The 23,735-nt window shown below is 44.3% G+C and overlaps 1 protein-coding gene across 2 annotated transcripts in view; it reads left to right on the forward strand.

Moving 5' to 3' along the window:
* The first annotated feature begins 23,060 nt into the window (after nt 1–23,060).
* Nucleotides 23,061–23,735, forward strand: part of MEMO1 (mediator of cell motility 1) — a 45,145-nt gene continuing 44,470 nt past the window's right edge. The window contains exon 1 of one of the 2 annotated variants that reach the window (XM_089669707.1): nt 23,061–23,620. In XM_089669707.1, coding sequence (XP_089525833.1) covers nt 23,560–23,620 — 61 coding nt within the window. In that variant the 5' untranslated portion in view covers nt 23,061–23,559. The remainder of the gene's footprint in view (nt 23,621–23,735) is intronic. The other variant, XM_089669706.1, reaches the window with a different exon arrangement.

Genomic DNA, 23,735 nt, shown 5'->3' on the forward strand with positions numbered 1-23,735 from the left:
TATGTGTCCTTGATGTCTATGGATGCTAAAAAATCTCCCTCCTGTAGAGAGGCCACTACTGACCGAACCAATGCCATACAAAATGCTTGGACATATAGGGACTGATTTATCCCCTTGAGGTCCAAAATAGGCCTTACATCCCCATTTGGTTTTGGGACTGTAAACAGGTTTGAATAAAACCCCTGAAACCTTTCGTCCACTGGAACCTCTGTGATTACTCCTTGAGCCAATAGGCAATTGAGTGCTTGAAACAAAGCTCTTTTCTTTGGATTTGTTTTTGTACATTTGATCTTAGAAACCTGGGAGAGGGAAATACCCGAAATTCTAGTCTGTACCCCAGAGAAATTCTGTAAATTATCCATTTGTCTTGGATTAGAGCCCTCAATGCAGCCACAAAATTGAAAAGCCCCCCCCCCTACCTGAACAAGTGGGGGAACCCCTACATAAAGAGCCAGACTTTGGATCTGTCTTAGAAGACTTTTGCACCCAGGGCCTCCTTGAGTTTTGATTCTGAGATCTACTCCTAGAGGCTGGGACCGGTGTGTGGTGAAACGACTGCCTGGTAGATGAGGGCCCAGCAACCAAAGCCCCTGACACCTTAAAAGAAGAGTGTTTAGATTTCCTCTTAGAGGGTAGAAGAGTATTTTTACCTCCTGAAATCTTTTGGATATATTTGTCCAAAGCTTCCCCAAACAGCCATTCCCCATGAAAGGGAAAACCTGCCAACAATTTTTTGCATAGCATTTCTGCTGACCAACTCTTCAATCACAAAACCTTACACATGTGCACTGATAAGAGGGCTAAGGGAGAAATTTTCCGAAATGAATCCTTAAGAGTATCAATCACAGAACATCCTCAAATTCCTCTGTTGAGCATTCACCCTGCCCTGATTGTCTTCCAATCCATTTCTAGACACGGTCAGAAAGACTCTGGAAAATGCCAATAGCTGCCACAGCTGGCTGTGCGGCAGAACCTGACGGAGTAGGAGGCCTTAAGGAGAGACTGGGGGAGAACTAACTTGGTGTCACTGACACTGTACTAATGACACTGGGCAGGAAGGGGTTAATGTGAGGGGAAATCAAAGGGTTAACCGTGTACTGGAAGTGTTTTACTAGGGGGTGTTCTTCACTGTAAGCACACTGATTGAGTTGGCTGTACTGTGCACAGCCATCCCGAGCAGTGTGCTCGAGCTGACAGGGAGGAAGACTGTAAACAAAACAATCTTCCTCCCTGTCGGAGATGCTCGGTAATCAATCGAATAGCAGTGCGGGTAGGGCGCATGCGCGGCTCGATATTTCCTACCCGTAAATGCAAAATGACATATATACGTGATTCTACGCACAGGTGCTGGCCTGTAGCAATATATCTGCTATAGGGTGGTCCTTAAGCGGTTAAAGTGTTACTAAACCCACAACAGTAAAATCAGTCAGTATATGCAGTAAAGCATGCTTGTTATACTCACTGTGGAACCTAAGAGGTTAATCTTCTGCATTGTGTAAAAAGGCTGTTTGATCCTGACTTCCCTGATCCTCCCCTTATTCCAATGTCCCCCGCTTATCTCCTGATAAGACATATCGAGTGGCGTCACTTTGCACATGCTCAGTTTGGTGTGTATTGCTAGAGAGGTTTTTTTTTTTTTCTTGAGAGAGTGCATGTGATCAGCACAGGGCCAATTAGCACTGTCCAGACAGAGGTCAGAGGCTCAGCATCCTCCTAGGGTGAAATTAAAACTCCTACAAGCTTTAACATGTGCTCTGCTGGACACTGATAGAAGTCACAATACTGCTCTAACTGCTGATGGGAAAATGTATTTAGCAGTTTATATCTACTAAAATAATTGCACTTCCATGTTCTGTGTAGTGTGGAAGACCAGATATAGTAAATGCAGGGTCCTGGGTTTAGTAATACTCTTAACTTTAGCAGATTGGAACTCATAGAGCCTGTAAAGTGCCATTGCCCTTGCATCCTTCATCCTATACAGTGAGCTCCCCAACCCCTGCCAACGGTGGCTCTGGTGAAGGTAACCCAGTTGCCATGAAGAAGGTACCTTGCAGGGTTTCACGTTGGTGGATTCCAGTCACTAATTTAGGGGACGTTGAACTCAAGGAGGGTGACATTCTGATCTAAGGAGACTTGATCCCATTGATGTAAGAAATATTCTCCTGACGTGGGACGTAGGAGACCTAAGAATCTTATACAGTTTCCTGCTGACTGCCAAGAAAATCTGCTGATCATTATTTTCTCTGATCTCCCCACACCTTCCTTGGTAGAGGAAACACCTTCCCAGGGCAATGATAATGCTAACCATGCTGGCCAATTTGTGGGGCCACAAGAGAGACCACTTTATGGACTAATAATGCAAGGACAGTTTCAAAATAACATTGACAATACTAGATTTAGATTGTACAGTTTGGAGTGGAGACACAACAGGAGGAGCAAACCCTTGTAAAGAAGTTTGAATCAAATAATTTTTAGTAAGAGGACAATGAACAAAAATAGACAAGGTAAATTTAAAAGCTTTAAGCGTCAGATAAACGGAGTCTGAAATGACCTAGAATCTAAAACTTGGATTTCAACATCCAGGTTGGAAAAGCCAATGACCAAGAAGCAGGGTGGAAGATTGGTCATTGGAAAACAGATGGAGCCAATCTGGCAGAGGTCACAGCATAGTTGGCTGAAAGATAAAGAGGTCAGCATACCACACTCTCCCAGGCCAATCCAGAGCAAAGACAATGACTGGAACAGACTTGCTTTTGATCCATTGAATAAAAGTTGCAGCAGAGCAAAAGCAAAATCTGGACCAGGGCATCTGCTGCATTCACCATCCTCGTCATGCAGCCTAAAGACAAATCTATCCACTTTCTTGTTGAGCTGAGAAGCTAGCAGACCACTTTAGGCACAGACATATACTGTATGTCCCAGAATACCTTCCCTGGATCTATACAATACTGAGAAAAAAAGTGCCTGCCAGTTCTCTATTGAATATGAAACTCCATCCAGAACATTTTTGAGTCTACTTCTATCGTGCCCCTAACTCCTGTTGACCCCTGATGCTGTGCGTCTCTGTGCAATTCACATGTGACCGGGGTGTAGTGTGATTTCAGCCCAATAATTTGAATGGGCTAAAATCACGCCAAGCCACATCAAAAGTAGCCCAAGCAATATTTTTAAAAATGCACAACAACCAGATTGTATGGTATTACTGTACCGGGAGAAGAGATTTGGGTGGGAAGATTTGTGATAGACCTGGGAAGAGGACTTGATCTAAGATGGGGGGGGGGGGGGGGGTTGTGCTGGAAGGGAGGACTTGGGGGACAGGATCTGTGCTAGAAGAAAAGTTTTGCTGGGAGGGGGATTTGGGGATGGGGGGGATTTGTCCTGGAGGATTTTGAAGAGGTGGAAGAAGGGTTTGTGGTGGGATGGAGGGATAGGGTGGCTTTGTACTGGAAGTGGGGAGAGGATTTGTGCTGGAAGGTGGATTTGGGGGTGTGGAAGAACATTTGTGCTGCGAAAAGGGAAAAGGATTTGCCTATATATACACACATGTGTTCCTATTGACAATTAGTGCAATAAAGAATAAATATCCACTATAAACATCCGCTGTAAAAAACAGTGTCCATATACACATAAAAAAAAAGTCCATATATACTTTTTCAGAAATACATGTTCACTTGAAATAAATGAATATAGTGCTTATTAATTCACCTTTTGTGTGAAATAACTTAAAACTGCATGCACCTCCACCGGATGTGCTTTCACCTCAAAAATATGACCAAACCATTAAGTGAGGTCATATAACGCTTGTGTCCCTTTAATTGGACCAAATGTGGATGGGATGGTATCCTGCTGAATGGGATCCCCTTCGCTTCATCGATAGGCTCTCCTCCCACGATGGTTTGTATAAAAGAATAATCAGATCATAGTGTTTTATCCTTAGACAACATTTTATTGATAAAAGCTAATGCGCTCACATGATATCTGTATATAAACCGCTTTGTGCATAAAATATATCCTCCTGAGTTTTGGCAGTGGTGAACATCCTAAAAGTACCAGCTGATGTCAGTATGGAACCATCGAGCGTCGTGACGTCAAAGCCTCTCCCCTACGTGTTACGCCACCGGTCACGTGGCTTCATCAGCCTTAATAAGTGGAGCGCAGCACATTTTGAAAATTTATTGCTGATTAAACACACTGGTATGAGTATATGTTAGGTGCAGGCGATCCACAAATTAGCATATTGTGGTTCCTAAAATGTATTTAGCAGCTCACAAGTTTTGTTTTTATATTTTGAAAAGGATTTGGCTGGGAGGAGAAGGATCTGTGCTAGAAGAGGAATTTTAGCTTGAGGGGGGAGATCATTTTTCCTGGGAGAAGTTTTGGGGGGATTTATTGTGCTGGGAAGGGAGGTGGGGGGAGAGGATTTGTGCTGGGGGATTTGGAGAGGGGGAATTGGGTAGGAGGATTTGTACTGGAATGGGGGTTGTGTTGGGATGAAGGATTTGGGGATGGAAGAGGATATATTGGGGAAAAGGAGGACTTGTGATGTGAGGGGGAACTGAGGGGAGTGGTGATCAGTGCTAGGATACAGAAGAAGGGGGGATTGTGCTGGGACTGGGGATTTGGGGAGGGTGGAGGACTTGTACTGAGGAAGGGGAAAGAAGATTTGTGTGGGAGGATTTGTTCTGGGAGAGAGAAACGATTTGTACTTGGGGGGGGAGTGCAAATTAGTGTTTTTTGGAAGGGGAGGGGTGGGATTTTTTGCTGAAAGGTAAAGTGTGGGAGAGTACTGCTTGCAGGGAAGGAGGGGGGAGGGTTTGCACTCTCCTTACTCCTACACTGTGCATTACACACCCCTGACTCCTGCACTCTTTTTGTAGTCCTGACCCTTAATATGCATTACACACTCCTGTTCCCTGCATTCTATGGATAACACTCCTGTTCCATAAATTCTGTGCATTCTGTACTCCTGGACCTTGTTCTCTGTGTGTCATGTACTCCTAAACCTATCACTGACTACAACCCGCTGTGCGCTACATACTCCTGATCCTTGAACACATTGCATTACACACCCTGGACCCCTGTGTTGTGTATCCTAAACCCGACACTGACAGCAGCACTGGACATCTCCAACCCCTGTACTCTGCTTTACACAATCCTGCACTATATACACAATACTGTACATTACATGTTTCTCACCAAAATGTTGACTGTCAGTTGCAGGTTGCTATGCAGTCTCTGACTATTTTAATGAGGTTCTTCTCGGGTAGGCTCAGACATAGCAATCATATAGGTACAAGGAAGCACAGATTTTGTTTAACCAATTAATTCTGTTTCCCTAAGCCCCTCCAACTGTTAAGAGTTTTGCTACAGCCACATTTTGCCACAGTGTAGTGAGCCACAGGTCATTCTTCCCTCCAGTTCCCCCTCATTCTGAAGTTCAAAAGTTGGGAGGTATGTGCACCACTTCATCTGCAGACATGTCTAAAGGCTTCCTGGTGTAGAGGAGTAAAAAGCCCCCATCGGTGTCCTACTGAGTGTGGGATGTGGATGAGGACAGAGCGAAGCCTCCCCCCCAACATGGAGCAGAGGAAGACTCTGTGCCCCAGCAGAGGCTCTCTTCCCCCGGCCAGCTCAAACCCCATCGCCCTTGCTCCCCCTGACAGCCAGTTTGGGAATCCAGACTCGGTGCAGCAGGCGCTGTGCAGCCTGATCTGCCCAGAGAGCAGAAGATACCTGGAGTGGTGCTTTAACCTGGGATGGGGATCAAGAGGAGGCAGGTAGGAGGATGAACAGGGAATGGGGGGGGATTTGCTGCACCATGGGCCTCTGGGTTGTACCTGCCTTCTGGGCTAAAAGTTGCCAGTCAGTCCCTGGCCCTAAGTTAGCTACAGGAACATTCTGAAAGAACTCCATACTGGTGCTAGCGTTTATGAGTTGTCGCTGTAAAATTATGTCTAAACAGCACAGTTTCTGCCTCTGAAGAAATGCTGCTTGAACTCAGATGACCCAGAGCAGCACAAGTAACCTGATCAGGAGACAGCTGTATTGAGCAAGTGGCAGAGCCGTTCTCATTTAAAAAGTAAAGTCCTCTCCTTTACAAATACTGTATATAATCAAGCTGTTACTGAAAGCCTACGGTGCCTGGTTTCTTGGCTTAAAGTTTTAAAATTGTTTATGTAATTACAAAAAATTGATCTTTTTTTTGATATTCATTTGAGAAATCATAGTTTATTAAGGTTTGCAGATAATTCTGGGCTAAGGTCCCATTCACACCTGAGCATTTTGTAGCCCAAAGCTTGAAACTCCAAGACACTCAGGGAGAAAAAATAATAATATTACTCTATGGAGATGGTTCGCATCTCCTCTCCAAGTTGCCTGAAGCTCGCACGTTTTGTAGGGCAGCCAAAAGTATTTTTCTGGCTTGGCAACAATTGATGTCACAGATGAAATTTTACTCTAATACAAAAATGCCAGAACTCAAAAAGCCCAAAAACGCCTGAATAAATCACACACAAAAACGCTAGGCACAGATGTGAATGGAGCCTAAGAACAGAATGCAGTAGCTTTTCACCTGTGGATTGTCTTCCTATCCTCTCACTACCTTGCTGGCCACACAACTTGCAATCTAAAAATACAGTCTCTATAACCTCCTTTATAGATCTGCCAAAAGTTTGTCAGAATTCCTACCTAAAAAACTCATGTAATTTGTATCTAGTGAAGTAGGCTCTTCTACAACATCATTGTTGGTAGATCTAAAGCAGGGTTTCTCAACCAGGGTTCCAGGGAACCTTAGGGTTCCTCTAGAGATAGCTAGGGGTTCCTTGAGCAATGAGCAATTTCTACTGTTCAGACAAGTTCCCACTGACACCACTGATCTTTTTATCTATCTGTAAGGGAGGAATTTTTCTCAATGACCACATGTGTAAGGAACATATTTCCCACTGACCATCACACTAATGTACCATGACTTTCAGATATAGTCATTTTAAGCAGGGGTTCCCTGAGACTGGAACATTATTTCAAGGGTTCCTCTGTGTTGAAAAGGTTGAGAAAGGCTGATCTAAAGACAGATAAGAAAATCGTACGAAAATTTTTGCGGAACCACTGATCAAACGATTTTCTATTTGATGATGAGCAGGATGTTTTAACCAATAACGATATTGTGAACGAAAAAGTCCGGTTGAACAACAGTGAAAAATGTTGTCTTTTCGCATACGAACGACCAATTTTCTATGCGGTGGTATGACGGTCGTACGTAAAAAATCTAGCAAGCGATATCGCGCATGAGCGTAAACAGAAGATGACCCAGATGATTATGTCCAAGGAATCTTCGTAAACACGAACAAAAAATCCAAATGTTAAAAGTAGATTGGCCTAATGAGATAATGAAACCAGAATTCTGCATATTATATTTTATGTATCACTATTTATGTATACAGATAATGTAATAAACTATATTATACTCATTGCTGGTAATTGTTGTGTATATCGCTCGTTCTGGCAGGAAGGGCGTGGCTACAAGTTCACACGCACACTGGATCACTTCCACTTGTACGGAAGACGTCAACACTACGTATTGCCCGACAAACAACTTTTTTAGATTGGTTAATGTGGACCCCGATTTTGACCAACGAACGAATGCCTCTCAGTCTTCGGAAGACCAATCGGTCGATTTTCTAATAGTTTTTTACCACTTTAAGATTGTTCATTCAGGCTGCAAGTTGTAGGACCAGCGTTAGGCTTTGTTTATACTGTAATGCATGCTGCAGTGTGCAATGATCTAACAGATGTTTCAACATGCTTTTCAGAATGTGCTCTGTTTTGAATTTGGTCAGTTGACTTAAACGGAATCTACAGGTTGCATGCTGCACGTTGGATCTTTTTGTAACATGCTGCAATGCAGTGAATACTGCATATTACAATGAGCTCAATTGGAATGCATTGGTTTCTGCATTTTGCCTACATTGCAAACTGCAGGGTAGCACGACTAGTGTGACTGAGCTATAAGGATGAGTTCACACCACTGCAATATAATGCATATATAATATAGTAAACACGTACACTGTGCATATAAAATCTATTGTTTTCGATTGAGCTTTAATGGATTTCTATGCTGTATTGTGATGATGTTGTTAAAAAGTCTATGTACGATTTTAATGCACATTGGAGGCTCAACTGAAGCACATTTCATGTGCTGTCTTAATGCATATTAAATACACATGGTGATGCACACAAATAGCTGTGAGTGAATAACTGATATTCTATAAAAAGAAGCTAGAAGTAGGTGTGTATCCCCTCTGACTCATTCAGCTGTATGTATGTTCTCAAAAGAACTGAACAGTTGGGCATCAAATTTACATCATCCTAGGACCCATTCATACTTTGCCATTCTTGTGCATTGACTTACGCACACACGTCATTGTGCTTTACGTTAGGGCAGCCCTTTCACAAATGGACTGTGACAGTGCGAGGCCCTGCCACTGTGATAATGAATGTGAACATGAGATAGGGTTCACACGACTGCAGAGTGTGTGGCTCCAGAATATTATTATTATACAGGATTTATATAGCGCCAACAGTTTGGGCAGCACTTTACAAAAAACATTTCAGTTAAAATACAATTCAGCACAAGGGGAAACAGAGGGCGCTGCTCATTAGAACTAACAATCTAGGAGGATATCGATTCTGAGCAGAGAAAACTGATCTTTTCCTTTTCTCCAGATTTTGGTTTTCCTGGATTGGGTTCTGGGATTTGGACTTCAAAGAGTTTTGGAAGGGAAGAAGTCTCCAACCCAGTGTCCAAGTCTTACAGAAGACCAGCAGGCTGGGTGTACAGGTTGCATGCCCATTATAATGACAGACTTGAGCATTTTTCAAGGCTCTTGGATGCAGGTGTGCTCCATTCAAGACATAGTGCTCAATGCTAGAGATAGGAGATTCCTTGTTCAAAGAGCTGAGATGGTAAGTGAGTCTTTGGGATTGAGGGAATATAGAGGTCTGAGGGATAACTGAGAAGGCCAGAAAAGCTGAGAGAGCGCCCAGAAAGCCAGAAGAGCTGGGTGAGCTAAGAAAGGGGCGCAGAAACATAGATGTACTGTGTAAGATCTGGTCTGAGGGACCAGTCAAAGGCCAAGGTTTGGGTCCTAAGCAAAGATGCTGCTGAAGAGAGCCAGGTGGCTAGGTATTATTTTTTTGTTTCCTGTTGTAGCTCTCTCCTAGAGAGGTGCTAGCAGTAGATAGATTTAGTCTGCTCACTGTAGTCAGTGAGGCTATATTTTTGTGCTAGGTAAATTTAGCTTCATCTCACTGCAATCAGTATGGCTGTAATTCTGGGTTAGGCAAATTACAGGTCACTGTAGCCAGTGCAGCTGCATGTAGGGTTGCCACCTGTCCAGGATTCACCCAGACAGTCCGGGTTTTTAATCATTTTGAATCATGTGTCCAGGCTTCAGTCTGCCTGAAACCCGGACACATTATTCAGACCGGACTGTGGCAGCTAGGGGCCAAGGTAAGCAACAGGACTAGTGTTTACCGGGCAGCAGCCAGAGGCCAAGGAAGGAACAGTGTTACTTAATGTTCATCCCACAGCAGCGGAGCAATCCTTGGGTAGCGGCTCCTGAGTCCCAACAATTAAAGCAGAGCTCCACCCAAAAGGGGAAGTTCCACTTAAAGATTGGTCCCTGCTCCCCATTAAGGATTGGCACCTTTGGGGAGCAGGTACCCAAAATTAACAGGTACCCGCTACCCCTTCCACTACGATCGCCTAGAGGATTGGAAGCGGAAGTTGGCCTCCCATTCACAGTGAGCACCCAGCTGTGAAGCCGCAAGCTGTCACCTTAGATTGTACGCCCCTTGAGGGTTAGAGACTGATGTGAATGTACAATATATGTAAAGTGCTGAGTAAATTGACGGCGCTATATAAGTACCTGAAATAAATAAATAAAAGCTGGGTGACCACACTGAAGATGCTGGTGCCGGGAACACAGGGCAGCTGGTGAAACTGACTGCCCGGGGGCCACCACAGGATCGAGGGACAGGTAATTGTCTGTTTTTTAAAAGTCAGCAGCTACAGTTTTTATAGCTGCTGACTTTTATTTTTTTTTAATTTTCACTGGAACCCCACTTTAAATTCCCGGTCTCCTCATCTATGTCAAACCACTGGGGCATGTAATTCCCGCAGCACGAGGATTACTCCACTGGAACTATTTGATGATTTTTGGGCACAGGTGGAGTAATCCATGTGCTGCAGTTCCTGCGATTACATGCCTTGGTGGACTGATTTTGAAGTGGAGGTCAGGACTCTGATTTATTTGTTGGAACTACTGCACAAGGATTATTTTGCTGCCGCTGCCCGATAAGCATTAACTATTCCTGGATTAGGTGCCTGAACAACTATAGCATCCTTTGTTACCTTACAAACTTTTAGAGAATGCCAGGTTCACTTTCACTGTCCAACTCCAGCTTCTTTTCTTCCCAGTCCTATTTTTCTTGATGTCTACCTCCAGTATTGTGCTGTACAATAGCAATCAACCTGTTCAAGGGAGGTATAGCACTAACAGCTGGTCCCCCATAAACATTAAGGCTACATTCACACCGGCAATTTGAACTGGAGTGAATAGTAGTGGCAGAGGTTTCTGTTGTGGCTCTCAGCGGGGGGGTGCGGCCTCTGGCCCCCTTCACTGTAATGACAATTCGCCAATAACCAAAGCTATATGCGGCTCTCTGCACAGTCATTGATTACCTGCGATGATTGCCACTGGACGCACTTTGTGTTCATCCAGTAGTGATCATTGCAATCAATTGCTGGCTATCCAGAGAGCTGTAAGTAGCTGTTTGTCGGTGACCTGTCGGGGCCGGCAGCTGCACCTACCCTTGAGAGCTGCAACAGGAATCTCTGGTTGCTGTTGCTACTATTCACACTGGCTCTAATCGCTGGTGTGCCTGTAGCCTTAATAGTCCTGTTCATTCCCCTGGCCCCCAGCTAAGCAGATGAGGCCCAGGAAAGTTTTTTTGTATTTGTTGCAGACCATGAGGTTACTCAGCAATGCCCCGAAGTTCCTTGTTGAACTGACAGAAAATACTGTAATGGCTGAACCGACTTCCACGTTCAGAATGCTTTTCAGAGGTCATTTGACAGGCAGTGAGGTATTATTAAATACAGAAAAGTTCCTGCGCTGCCACTAAACCCCAAAAAGAATGAATCTATCTCCAAAACCAGGAATAGCTGCTAGCTCCAAACCATATAGTGAGAAAACAGCATAATGAGAAAGGTGGTGCTGCGCTAATCCTAAATAAAGTGAAGACAAATTATATATCACTAATCAACAAAAGAATGAAATTAAAAAATGAAGGGTGTGTCAACAGATCTGTGGTCATGAATAAAATATCAACATATACAATCCAAGTAAACGCACCCTAAATAAAAAATAGTGAACACACAAAGGAAACAGGTGCTGCAGTAAAAATGGTGAGCAGATCTAAAACATATGAGAAAATACAGAAGTGAATATTGAAAACATATGGAAGTGAGAATGTAGCAGTAAAAACGTGATCATAAACAATAATATAACCATCCAATGACATATGAAACAAGATAAACCCCCAATGTGATGGGTGGTTGCCTGAGTGTACCGGGAGAAATAAATATACATCAAATAGAAAAAATATAAATGCGTGTGAAAATGACATGGACAAACGTGACTGATAGTGCCGAAACAATATTAAAAACTAACAAAGTGGTGTAAAGTCCAAACAAACTTTGTGCAAAATCCAATGGTATAACTCCGTGTAAGACTTGATAGGTGACAGGTATGGTGATCAACCTAATACATGTATCCACCACAGGCTAAAATGCCTCCTCACCTCCACGCGGTGACCCCTAGGGGCCAACATACATCAGAAAGTTCTCGTATAGTTTTCTTTCTTTCTTTCTTTCTCTCTCTCTGTCTCCTTTCTTTCTCTCTCCTTACTTTCTTTCTTTTTTCTCTTTCTCTCTCCTTCTTTCTTTCTTTTTCTCTTCCCTCTTTCTTTCTTTCTCTCTCCTTTCTTTCTTTCTGTCTCCTGTTTCTCACATTTTTCCTTCTTTCTCTCTCTTTCTTTCTTCCTCTCGCTCTGTCTCGTTTCTCTCCTTTCTTTCTTTCTGCTCCGCCTGATCGCCCGGTGCCTGCTGCTCCCCCTGATGGCCCGGTGCCCGCTGCTCCACCTGTTGGCCCGGTGCCCGCTGCTCCACCTGATGGCCCGGTGCCTGCTGCCTCGCCTGAGGGCCTCTGTCCGCTGCCCAGCCTGATGTGCCTCTGTCCGCTGCCCAGCCTGATGTGCCTCCGTCCACTGCCCAGCCTGATGTGCCTCCGTCTGCTGCCCAGCCTGATGTGCCTCCATCCGCTGCCTATCCTGATGTGCCTCCGCCCGCTGCCCAGCCTGATGTGCCAGCCCCTGATATCCAGCCAGTTACCTGACCCGGGCGGTGGAACATTTTGCCCACTAAGGACTGTTTGGAGCGTCCTGAGGCCGCTCCTTGAGGGGAGGTACTGTCAGGAATGGACTCGCCAATGGTGGTGGGACTCACCTGCCTTGTGGGCTGCAGTACCAGGGCTGGCCAGCGGGTGCTCTCAGCAACCAGAAGCTCACTCCTGCAATCAGCCATCACCTGAGGCTGATTGCAGGAGGTGTATTTAAGGAATGGCCAGACCTGTAGTCAGTGCCTTGGTGTTTGTTTCCCATGTGCCCTGTTTCCTGTATCCTGTCTCCTGCCTGCTCGACTCTCCTGCTTGACTCTGACTCTAATAGAACTCCGCCTGCACTGACCCCGGCTATTCCTGACCATTCTTCTGCCTGCTCCCATTGTACCTTTCTGCCTGATTGTTCCTGACCCGGCCTGCCTGACCACTCCACCTCTCCAGCCCTGACTGCACCTGTACCTATTAGTTTAAGGTTTGTTTTGTTTTGCACTGTGTTTGTTTATTTTGTGCAGCTCATAATAAATATTATTATTTAATCATTTCTGAAGCCTGCTGTTTCCCTGTGTCAGTCCACACATCTCTGGTCATACCTGGATCCCTGACACCTGGTTTCAACTGTCCATTCTTCTGCATTTATCAATAACATTTGATACTAAATCCGTCCCTGTACTGTCAAGATTTTGAGATTTCTTAGTTAGGCTCCATAAAAATACAAATGTTTGATGCCACCAAATTAACCATAAATTCCATATAGCAGATCCAGTGTATCAGTTGTGACCTGGGGATTTATTGTTTGTTATATATTTGTCACCTTTTTTTCTTCACTTCTTTCTTCATTATTTTCTGTCACTTTGACCCTTCATGATGGGGACCTTATATAAGGATAAACCGTGCCCTGCACAAAGGTGGCTGCTATAGCTTGTGGAAAATGCCACATAAAAGACATTGACAAAGGCTAGGAAACATCATAACACATTCAGCAAGGTTGAGCAGTCAAAACAATTTTGGGGTTTGTTTACAGTGGCACAGCCCTTGTCACTCATCTGAAAGTGATTCACAGTAGATGGCTTTTCATAGGGTGGATGATAGATGGCTGGGAGGCGATATTGCACCTCTTCACCTGTTAAAACCCTGAAAAGCCCACAACCACAGTGCATGCAGTTTCGTGTGGCTCATTCACTTGAATGTGTCGTGTTCGGTAGCAGCACTGCCCAACAAATGGGTAAAATTTTTGCCTCAGCATGTGTACCGCTGTGTTAAGTTAATGTGGTTGCAAATCTACAGTACTGTGCAAACGTTTTAGGCAGGGGTGAAGTAATGCTGTAAAGTCAGAATACTTTCAAAAATATATATTTTAATTGTTTATTTTTATCAATTTACAAAATGCAAAGTGAGTAAATAGAAGAAAAATCTAAATCAAATCATTATTTGGTGTGACTACTGTCAGGATCAGAGAGGTAAACAGGCTCTTGGCAGACAGTTCCGTAAACGTAAAATACGCTTTATTTATCAGCAAACAGAAAAGTGAAGGGCTTTGTCTTCAGATGCAGCTCAAGTAAGACAGGTAAATCTTCCCATCATTACAACACAGTTCTATATGGATAACTTTCAGCATTGCAGCCACAGCACATACAATATTGCATAGTCCCTGTGGGAGGCAAGCTTACCCAGCAGGTAAAAGTTAAACGATGGAGACTACCAGGCTGCATCCAGATCTTCTCCTTGAAGACAGCAAAACTGCCATCTCTAGCCTCTCTCATCATCTGGTTAATAAACTGGCCTGAAGGAAAAGTACCTGCCCTCTACAATTAAACCCCTCTTAAACCTGCCCCAGGGGTCTGGACACCATGCACAAAACAGCCATAGGCCTGGGAAAAGGCATCCACATTCCGATGTATGCCCCTAGGGCTATGCACTACTTTCCTAATCTGAGAGTCTAGGTCCTCCTGGGTTTTTTTTTTTAATTTAATGTTTATTATGTACCAAAGAACTATAATCATACATATATTAATACAACATAATCAAACATTTATTACATTTTCCACTTAACCCCCCCCCCCCCCTCCTCCCTTCCAATTTCCTATCTTTTCCTTTCTAATAGTTTTCATTCACCACTGCTAATTTCCTCTTAGTCAGACATATCTTATTGTTATACCATTATATACACTTTTATCCCTAACTTCTCATTTCTGTATTTCCTTATTTTCTTCTATTCCATCAATCCTACGAATCTCTGTGTAGTTTTAAATTCTCTCCACGTTTCCCATATTTTCCTGAATTTATCTATTTTATCTTCTCCACTAAAATAAAGTTCTTCATTCTTATATATAGATTCCACTCTTTCTATCCAATCTTTTATTTTTGGGATCTCTTGGGTCTTCCAAAACGTAGGAATCAGCCCCTTTGCTGCATTTAATGGGGTATCATCGTGTTTTATATTGTTTCGTTGTTAAATCGGTGTTACGAAATAAACATACCCACGGATCTTTTTATCTACTTTCCCTCGTAATCTCAACTATTTGTTGCACCTGCCAATATTCCTGTATTTTGAGGCATTCCCACCAAATATGTTTTATTGTACAACATCCCCTCCAACAATACATAGAGTTCTTTGGGTGTTGTTTATGAGCTCTGCTCTGATCTTACCAGCAATTTATAGTTCATCTCTACCGTACTCACATCCACCACCCTATGTGCGATCCTAAGTATCTTCTTCCTCTGTTGTTCACTCAACTGCATTCCCAACTCCTTTTCCCAATTCCCTATAAATTCTGGTACAATCGGTTCAGATGTTATGGTCAGTATCTTATAGATATGAGAGGTACCATGATTTTGCATTCTTCTTGGGCTTTTTGACTGACTGTCAAATCCTCTTTCTTTCTGGGGTCTGATAAGATTAACATAAGTCTGGTAGGGTTTTCTCTTTTTTTGGGCTGGTAGATCGTTAACCTTTCCTATCTTTTATATCAAAGGGTCTCTGCCATTTTGGGAGACACTTGCTCTCCAAAGTAGGCCCTAATACAAGCACCCGATCTCCAGGTTTAGACTCTCTGACCTCGGCAGACCGGTTATTTACTTGATTCTGGACCCTTACCAGCAGTCTGCAAAAATCTTTAAAAATGTTATCATTTTCTTTGGGTACTCTGTACTGCAAATCATGATTCACAGTAAATTGGGAGAACCATATATCCACCCCAGGTTGCTATGGCTCACTACTTAACACTGTGACCTGTTCCTTGGCAGGGATCAAAGTGGGAAATCCTCTCAGGAATCACTGAAATCTAACAAGTGTGGATCAGAGGAAGACCTCTCCACTTCCAATTATGAAAACACCTCCAGGGGAACTGGGTCAGTTTCTGCAGGTTCACATATCTCCTCACACACATCATCATTATTATTGACAAACTGGAGCATAGTATTAATTGATTCATCTGAGGGTTCCTCCTTTTACTTTTTTTCCCAAAGTATGGGGCAGTCTCGCTTGAGTAGCAAGTCATGAGGCAATCCTTGATGTACACAGCGTTACATAGGCCACTGGATAATCTTTAGCATCACTGTGCACACAGATGACCCCAGTTTGTTCCCCTGGTATCACCATTCCCTGAAACCTGTCTGGAGCAGGGCAACAACATTCCCCGAGTTGAAGAGCGAGACAACCTCTTGTCCATTGACCTGCAGCACACACATGCGAATTCAGGCTGTTCGTAGCACATACTGCATAAGCATACATGGGGCAATGTTGTCCAATGTGGCATTCCATAGGCTCCTTTGGACACTGGGCAACTATATGACCCAGTTGGTGGCAGAGGCAACAGCGAACCTCACAGGGGTTCTCTTTCCCAAATAAACCTTCAAATTCAGAATATATGTGTCAATTCTTCTTAAAAATGCTCCAGTGACAAAGAGCTCTTTTAAAGATGTGCTCTTAAACAGTTCTCTTTTGGTGACCCCCATAGTGACCACACTCACCAGATTTGGTGGACCCCTTGCTTTCGCAATAGAGTCAAAATATGTTTTATCTGGTGGTGGATATTTCTTTTTTTTTATCTTCCTGGTCAGTACTTCCTTCCAGCCATATTCTCAACATTGGATATCCTTCAGTCTTGCAGTTCTACAGGCTCCTTTACTGTACTGACATTGCTGAGTCTGATTTCACTGCACACTGTGAGCTTATTATAGTGTCTTTAATAACCTGCCTAATGTCCTGGCTGGAGGTAATCTAGCATCATCCAGTCCTTTCCTCCCCAGGTGAACTATTCTTTCCTGTCACTTTCATTCATTGGATTTCCGCTTTCAATTATGTAAGCCCACCATCACATCACAGTATATATGTATATGTACCCTTCCAGAAATCACAGCCTGCACTACAGCGCAGCTCCCAATGCATGTGCAAATTCCAGTTCGGGAGATGTGCCATTAAGACCTGCCGTGGGTCCACATTTTGTGTGTGGGTGGTTGCAGCTGTGGAACGAAGTGCGGATCCTGCAGCAGCTTCCACCCACTTTAGTGTGAATCAAGCCTAATGCTAGGTTCACACCTATACTGTTTGCATTTAATTGGTTTCTGCAGTGCTTTTTTGCACATGCATTTTGTATGCTTTTTGCATTTTTCTTGTTGCTTGGCAGATTAAAACACATCAAAATTGAATAAAAAATGCACTACATGCTTTTCTGCAGCGTCTCCATTGAAGTCTATAGAACCAAAAATGCAACTTTTTGCCTTTAAAAAAAAGTAATTACCCTTTCCAAAAAACGCACTGGGTGAAAACACGGAGATGTGTCCCATAGGAAATCATGTTAAATGGACTGTAGTGCGTTTCTGCAAAATGCTGCAGAAAACGCTTGGGTGTGAACCTAGACTTAGGGTGAAGTTCTGCTTTAAGGAACTAAACCCATTGATTTAACAGTTTAAATGGGCCTGACATGTGCCAGGAATGTAACTGTCACATTTGCTTGTGCTCTGAACCAACCTATCCGACTAATGGCTAGTGTCATAACTGTTCACCATGCAGCATCAAGGCAGTTGCAGATCAAACAGGATAAAATGACAGATTCCTTGGCTGAAAAAGATATGAGGGTTTATTTCCACTTTAAGAATTAATAGCAAGCCCATGCGTCTGCTAATGAACAGCATGATTTGCCTGGGGGTTTAGGAACGAGTGCAATTTACACATGTTCCCGGACCTGCTACAGTGTGAACCTAGACTAACAATCAGTACCAAAATAGTATTCGAAATCTATGTGCTTAAACATCAAGTTCTCAAAATTACCCATCATCGTGTCTATTCGGTTCAGTGGCAGTTTCCGTGATCGGTTTGAATTTTACCTTTTGTGAGCATTTATATTTCTTTTAATAAAAACTGTCCTCAGTTTACTGCATTATGGATTTCCTCTTGCATTTCTTCTGTATGTGCCTGTTACATATTGGGGTTTTGTAGCTCAGTGGTAGAGCCAAAACAGTGAATTTCCTCCAAGCCAGAAATAATTTTCAGGGCTTCCTTGCCCACTTTTATTTAAAAGAAGGTAAAATTCATATAGGTACGTCTTCTCATGCAGAGGGTTCTTCACCATCAATACAAACAAAACATGATATTCAGCCTCCTAGCTCTCTCTTGCAGTTTTACTGCTCTGATTAGTACCTCTTGGTCCTCCTCACCCTTAGTAGCTTTTTGGTCCTCCTGACCATCAAACATGTCCCAGTGTTCATGCACAGATGCTGCACCTCATATCTGCATCTTTCCTTGCAGCTCCTTAGGCTGGCCATACATTATACAATTTTCTTGATAATTTTGCTTTAGATTTACCAAAAACCATATAATATGAGGTCAAACCTAAACAACACTTTCAATTGTATCCAGTTTGGCAGGCCCTTGCATTACATAGTTGAAGATAAATCTAAAGGAAATTGGGCAGAAAATTGTAAGACTATTGTGTAATGTATGGCCAGCCTTATTCTGGCTCTCAAATGAAGCCAGCACACACATGTGCCATTAGTTTTCTTGCTTCTTACAAACTCTGGCGTAAACCACCATTTTAAACAGTGGCACAGGGTCACCCTGCCACAGTGCCGTTAAGCTGCAAGCTGACACTGACATATGAAGCGAGGGAGAGAGCATCCATCCATCAGGGATCCAAGTATTTTCCTATACAGTGTAGCTATATCTCTTATGCAGTGAAGTCTAGGCCTCTGGTAAGCAGCCTGGTGTGTAGGTGTTGGAGCTGTGAAGTTGTTGGTGGCACGGATGAACTAATGAAGCAACTTTTTGTCAAGCTGAAGACTTTCACTTGTTTTGACAGTAGGCCCCATGCACACTGCAGCTCAAAGAAGCTGTTCCTACAGGCTTTTGAGTTTTCTTGCGCTTTCATTTTTCTCTGCCTGGAAACTTCTCTCCATGTTAGCCAATGTGTCCATGCACACTATAGGCATTTTCAGGATGTTACAGGCATATGATCCTACAGGCAGACCCCCCCCCACCAAACTCATGTTTCTGAGAAGAGATGTCAAGCAGAAAAGATGCAGAAACACTTATAATGAGCATTCAGCTTCCTTTTTTCCCATATACAGTGGTTAAGAAAATACTGTATTCACTGGAAGCCCTGGGAGGTACAAGTTCCCGGAAGCCCTGCCACCTATTGTTTTGCTACATGTGGTCTTGAGAGCCGGTTGTGCTACTACCCTTTTGTTATTGGAAAATGGCCAAGGACATTACCCAAGGCACAAAAAGGACATTACCCAAATGCAGCTAATCGCCACCGTGCAGCAATTTCCACAGTTGTGGGACGCTGGGCATGAACTGCATGCAAGGCGTTCCTGGGATCTCGTGGCTGCAGTTGTCGCATCGGTGGGCTCAGATGGAATATGATTCAAAAGCAAAGGAGGTATCCAGTAGTGACGATGACAAATTGGCCTGTGTTGCAGCTGCATTCTGAGAAATAGCAGCTTCCGCAACATAGGCAGTAGCACTATTTCATGAATCATTAAAGTTAAGGGATCCATGATGATTGCAGTAATAAAGGAACATTTCTAATTTTGCAATGCATTTTAGGAGTGGAAAATCAGCTGAGAGTGTTTGTGAAAAAAATGCTTATGCTTTTGTGTGTTTTTAGCACAAGCTTCTTTAAGATTATTTTTGGGCTTTCCATTTGAGCTGCAGTGTGCATCAGTATTATGTCACTTTATTACTTGGGGGAAATGCACAAATTATATACTGTATGTGAGTGTTTATATTTATATAGGATTAAGAAAGTATGAGCCTCGTGATGCAAAACAGGTGCTAACTGCCAACATCCCCAAATTGCACATAGAAAGACCAAAAAGGTACATATGAATCCCCTTGGGACTTTAAACGCAGAAACAAGATAGAGAAAATATCTTGTTGATCGAAGGAAATTGGTAAAAGATCTTTTTGAGGGAAACATTGTGGGTGTCACAGGAAGGTGACAAATACCCACCATTAGTTGTTTTTAGCAAAGATTCAATATCCAACCTGTCAATAAGATCTGTAGATTCACTCTCTTCCATCAATGAGATCAGGTGCACGAAGGCCCGGTCATTGCTACCCAGAAAAGGTGAGGCTGGAGGATGAGATTATTTGGCATACATGCTCTTCAAAATCACTACTATACCCATCTGTTCCCTGAGGAAGTCTGTTCTGAAACATGCTGGGTGTTATCAGAAGACTTTACCGCTATCAATCAAGATTTATTCATATATATCGGCGTATCTGTATTCCACAAAGGTATATGTTGAATGTCCAGTTTTTTTATATAGTATGTGCAACTCTAGCTGAACCATTATCAAATGTTATAGGCCTTTTGTCTAAAGTCTTTACGTGAATAAAAATTGACAATTGGTCTTTTAGATATTTTCTCTATTTTATTTCTGTTAAAATTCCAAGGGGATTCGTATTTACCTTGTTGGTTCTTCCATATTTATGTAAACTGCTCAAAAAAATTAAAGGAACACTTTGAAAACACATCAGATCTCAATGGGGAAAATATGCCGCATATCTATACTGATATGGACTAGGTAAAGTGAAAAAAAAAAAGAATATAAGGATGCCCCCTCGTTTGATGGAAATAAAAATTATCAACGTACCAGAGGACTGAATGCAAAGACACCCCGATAATCAAAGTGAAAAAATTATGCAGCAGGCTAGTCAGACTTTACTGAAATTTCATTGCAACAACTCAAAATGGTACTCAGTAGTTTGTATGGCCCCCATGTGCTTGTATGCATGCCTGACAAGGTTAAGGCATGCTCCTAATGAGACGATGGATGGTGTCCTGGGGTATTTCCTCCTAGATCTGGACCAGGGCATCACTGAGATCCTGGACAGAGGTGCAACCTGGTGGTGGTTGAAGGACTGAAACATGATATCCCAAAGTTGTTTTATTGGATTTAGGTCAGGCGAGTGTGAGGGCTATTCAATGGTATCAATTCCTTCATCCTCCAGGAACTGCCAGCATACTCTCGCCGCATGAGGCCGGACATTGTCGTACACCAGGAGGAACCCAGGACCCACTGCACTAGTGCGGGGTCTGATAATGGGTCCAAGGATTTCATCTCAATACCTAATGGCAGTCAGGGTGCCATTGTCTAGCCTGTAGAGGTCTTTGTGTCCCTCCATAGATATGCCTCCCCAGACCATCACTTACCCACCACCAAAATGGTCATTCTGAACGATGTTACAGGCAGCATAACGTTCTCCACTGCTTCTCCAGACCCTTTCACGTCTGTCACATGTGCTCACGGTGAACCTGCTCTCATCTGTGAAAAGCACAGGGCGCCAGTGGTGGACCTGACAATTCTGGTGTTCAATGGCAAATGCCAATTGAGTTCTATGGTGCGGGGAAGGGAGCACAGAGCCCACTAGAGGATGTAGGGCTCCCAGGCCACCCTCATGAAATCTGTTTCTGATTGTTTGGTCAGAGACATTCACACCAGTGGCCTGCTGGAGGTCATTTTGTAGGGCTCTGGCAGTGCTCAGCCTGTTCCTCCTTGCACAAAGGAGCAAATACTGGACCTCCTGATGGGTTGAGGACCTTCTACGGCCCTGTCTAGCTCTCCTAGAGTACCTGCCTGTCTCCTGGAATCTCCTCCATGCTCTTGAGACTGTGCTGGGAGACACAGCAAACCATATGGCAATAGCATGTATTGATGTGCTATAATAGAGGAGTTGGACTGCCTGTGCAACCTCTGTAGGGTCCAGGTATCGCCTTATGCTACCAGTAGTGACACTAACCCTAGCCAAATGAAAGCTAGTGAAAAAGTCAGAAAAGATGAGTAGGGAAAAAATGTCAGTGGTTATGACTTGTAATACCATTCCTGTTCTGGGAGTCGTCTCATTGTTGCCCATCTAGTGTACTTTTTGTTAATTTCATTAACACCAAAGCAGCTGAAACTGATTAACAACCCCCTCTGCTACTTAACTGACCATATAGATATTGGCTTCATTGACTTGATGCTATACTGATTAAAAAGTGTTCCTTTCATTTTTTTGAGCAATGTAGGATGTAGTAATCATTATTATTATTATACAGTATTTATAAAGCACCAACAGCTCGCTCAGCGCTGTACATTACAAAGGGAGAGAGAACATGCGACAGTACAATAACAATACAATGTGATACACGAGGGGTTCGAGGGCCCTGCTCTTTTGAGCTTACAATCTAGGAGGGAGGGGATAGTGGTACAGGAGGAGATAGCTGTGGGGGGTGGAGTGGTAGGAGTGGAGGAGGTCGGCAATTAGCAGGGGGTGGGGTAGGCTTCCCTGAAAAGGTGGGTTTTCAGGGTGTACCTAAAGGAGAGTAGGTGATAATCTGATGGATTGTGGTAGCGAGTTCCAGAGGATGGGTGACGCCCTGGAGAAATCCTGGAGGCGGGCATGGGAGGAGGTGACCAGGGAACTAGAGAGAAGGAGGTCTTGTGAGGAGCGGAGTGTGCGTGTTGGGTGGTACTTGGATATTAGGTCGGTGATGTAATTTGGGGCAGTATGGTGGACAGCTTTGTACGTCAGTGTTAGGATTCATCGTCACTGTTAAAGAGACAGCGCAATCCTTTTTTTATAGACAATCAATGGCAGCATTATCCGGTCTTCCAGCAGATACCATATGAACAAAGCCCCTTTGCAGAGCATGCTGGTACTTGTTCCCTTCAAAACCAAGAACCTATGGGTTTGTGTTGATGGCTTGAGCCACCATTCAGACTTCATTGTCAGATGCGAATGACCTCCTTGGGACCTGCTTCAGGCAGCGTATAGGACTATAGGAGTGGATAAACTCCTATAGTCTCCATTGACTTGTATGGAGAAGTAGAACAAAAGCCGCTCTACAAATGGCCCAACTTTGCCGACAAACACCCAGATCTGCCCACTTCCCCCTAGAGACTAGCCGTCCAATCAGGCGTCGCATGGGCGCTCCACCCCCCCACCCCCATTATTAGTCCCAGGAATGCACCCTCGGTGTCATACCCAGACCCTTCTGACCAATCTCCGGCAGACCACCCGGCTAGTGACGTCCCCAGCACCCCGCCCAGTCACCGCCCGACGCAACCAACACCGCGAACCAATCACGGATCGCCCCGCCCACGTAACCTCTTCTTTCACCGCGGCTCAGAAGGGACAAACCACTAAAGCGTTTGCATTGGCTCTGGCCGCCTCCCTGTCGGAGCACTTTTAGCCGGTGTGAGAGGCCTTCAGTCACAAGGCGCTCCCAGCCAGGCCTCCCGGTACAGCCCCGGCCCGCTCCTCCCCCGTCACAGGCCACAGCCGTCCCGCACACTTTTCATTCAGCCCGTGTCAGAGCGAGCCGCTCTGTCCGCCCTGTCAGCAAGCTGGGCGCAGTCGGAGTAGAAGGCCAGGCCGGTGGTCTCCCGCGGAGACTGCTCCACCTGTGTCCGGCCGGAAACAGATGTGGCCCCAGCCTCCCAACCTAGATGTGACCGGGGGAGCCCATTCCTATCATCATTATTATTAGTGTCCGAGCTCCGCCCGCCTCCCTGCCCCGAGCCGGCCGGTCAGCCCTCCTCACCTCGCCGCCGGACACACAGCCCGCTCGTCCGCACAGCCCGGCTACACATCATAGGCGGCTCCGGCACCAAGATGTCCAACCGAGCGCTGTGCAGGGATGCGAGCCACGCCGGGAGCTGGTACACCGCCTCAGGTACCGGGGTGGGGGAGGGGGGCCCGGGGAGACACAGGGGGGAGGAGTCAGGGCTGGGAGTCGGAGGACATTGTATGCAAGGGCGCCCCCTGCTGGCCTGTATACTCACTAAAGA

Source organism: Staurois parvus, unplaced genomic scaffold, assembly GCF_062004578.1.
Source record: "Staurois parvus isolate SC_StPar_1 unplaced genomic scaffold, SC_StPar_1.0 ptg000081l, whole genome shotgun sequence".
NCBI lineage: Eukaryota > Metazoa > Chordata > Amphibia > Anura > Ranidae > Staurois > Staurois parvus.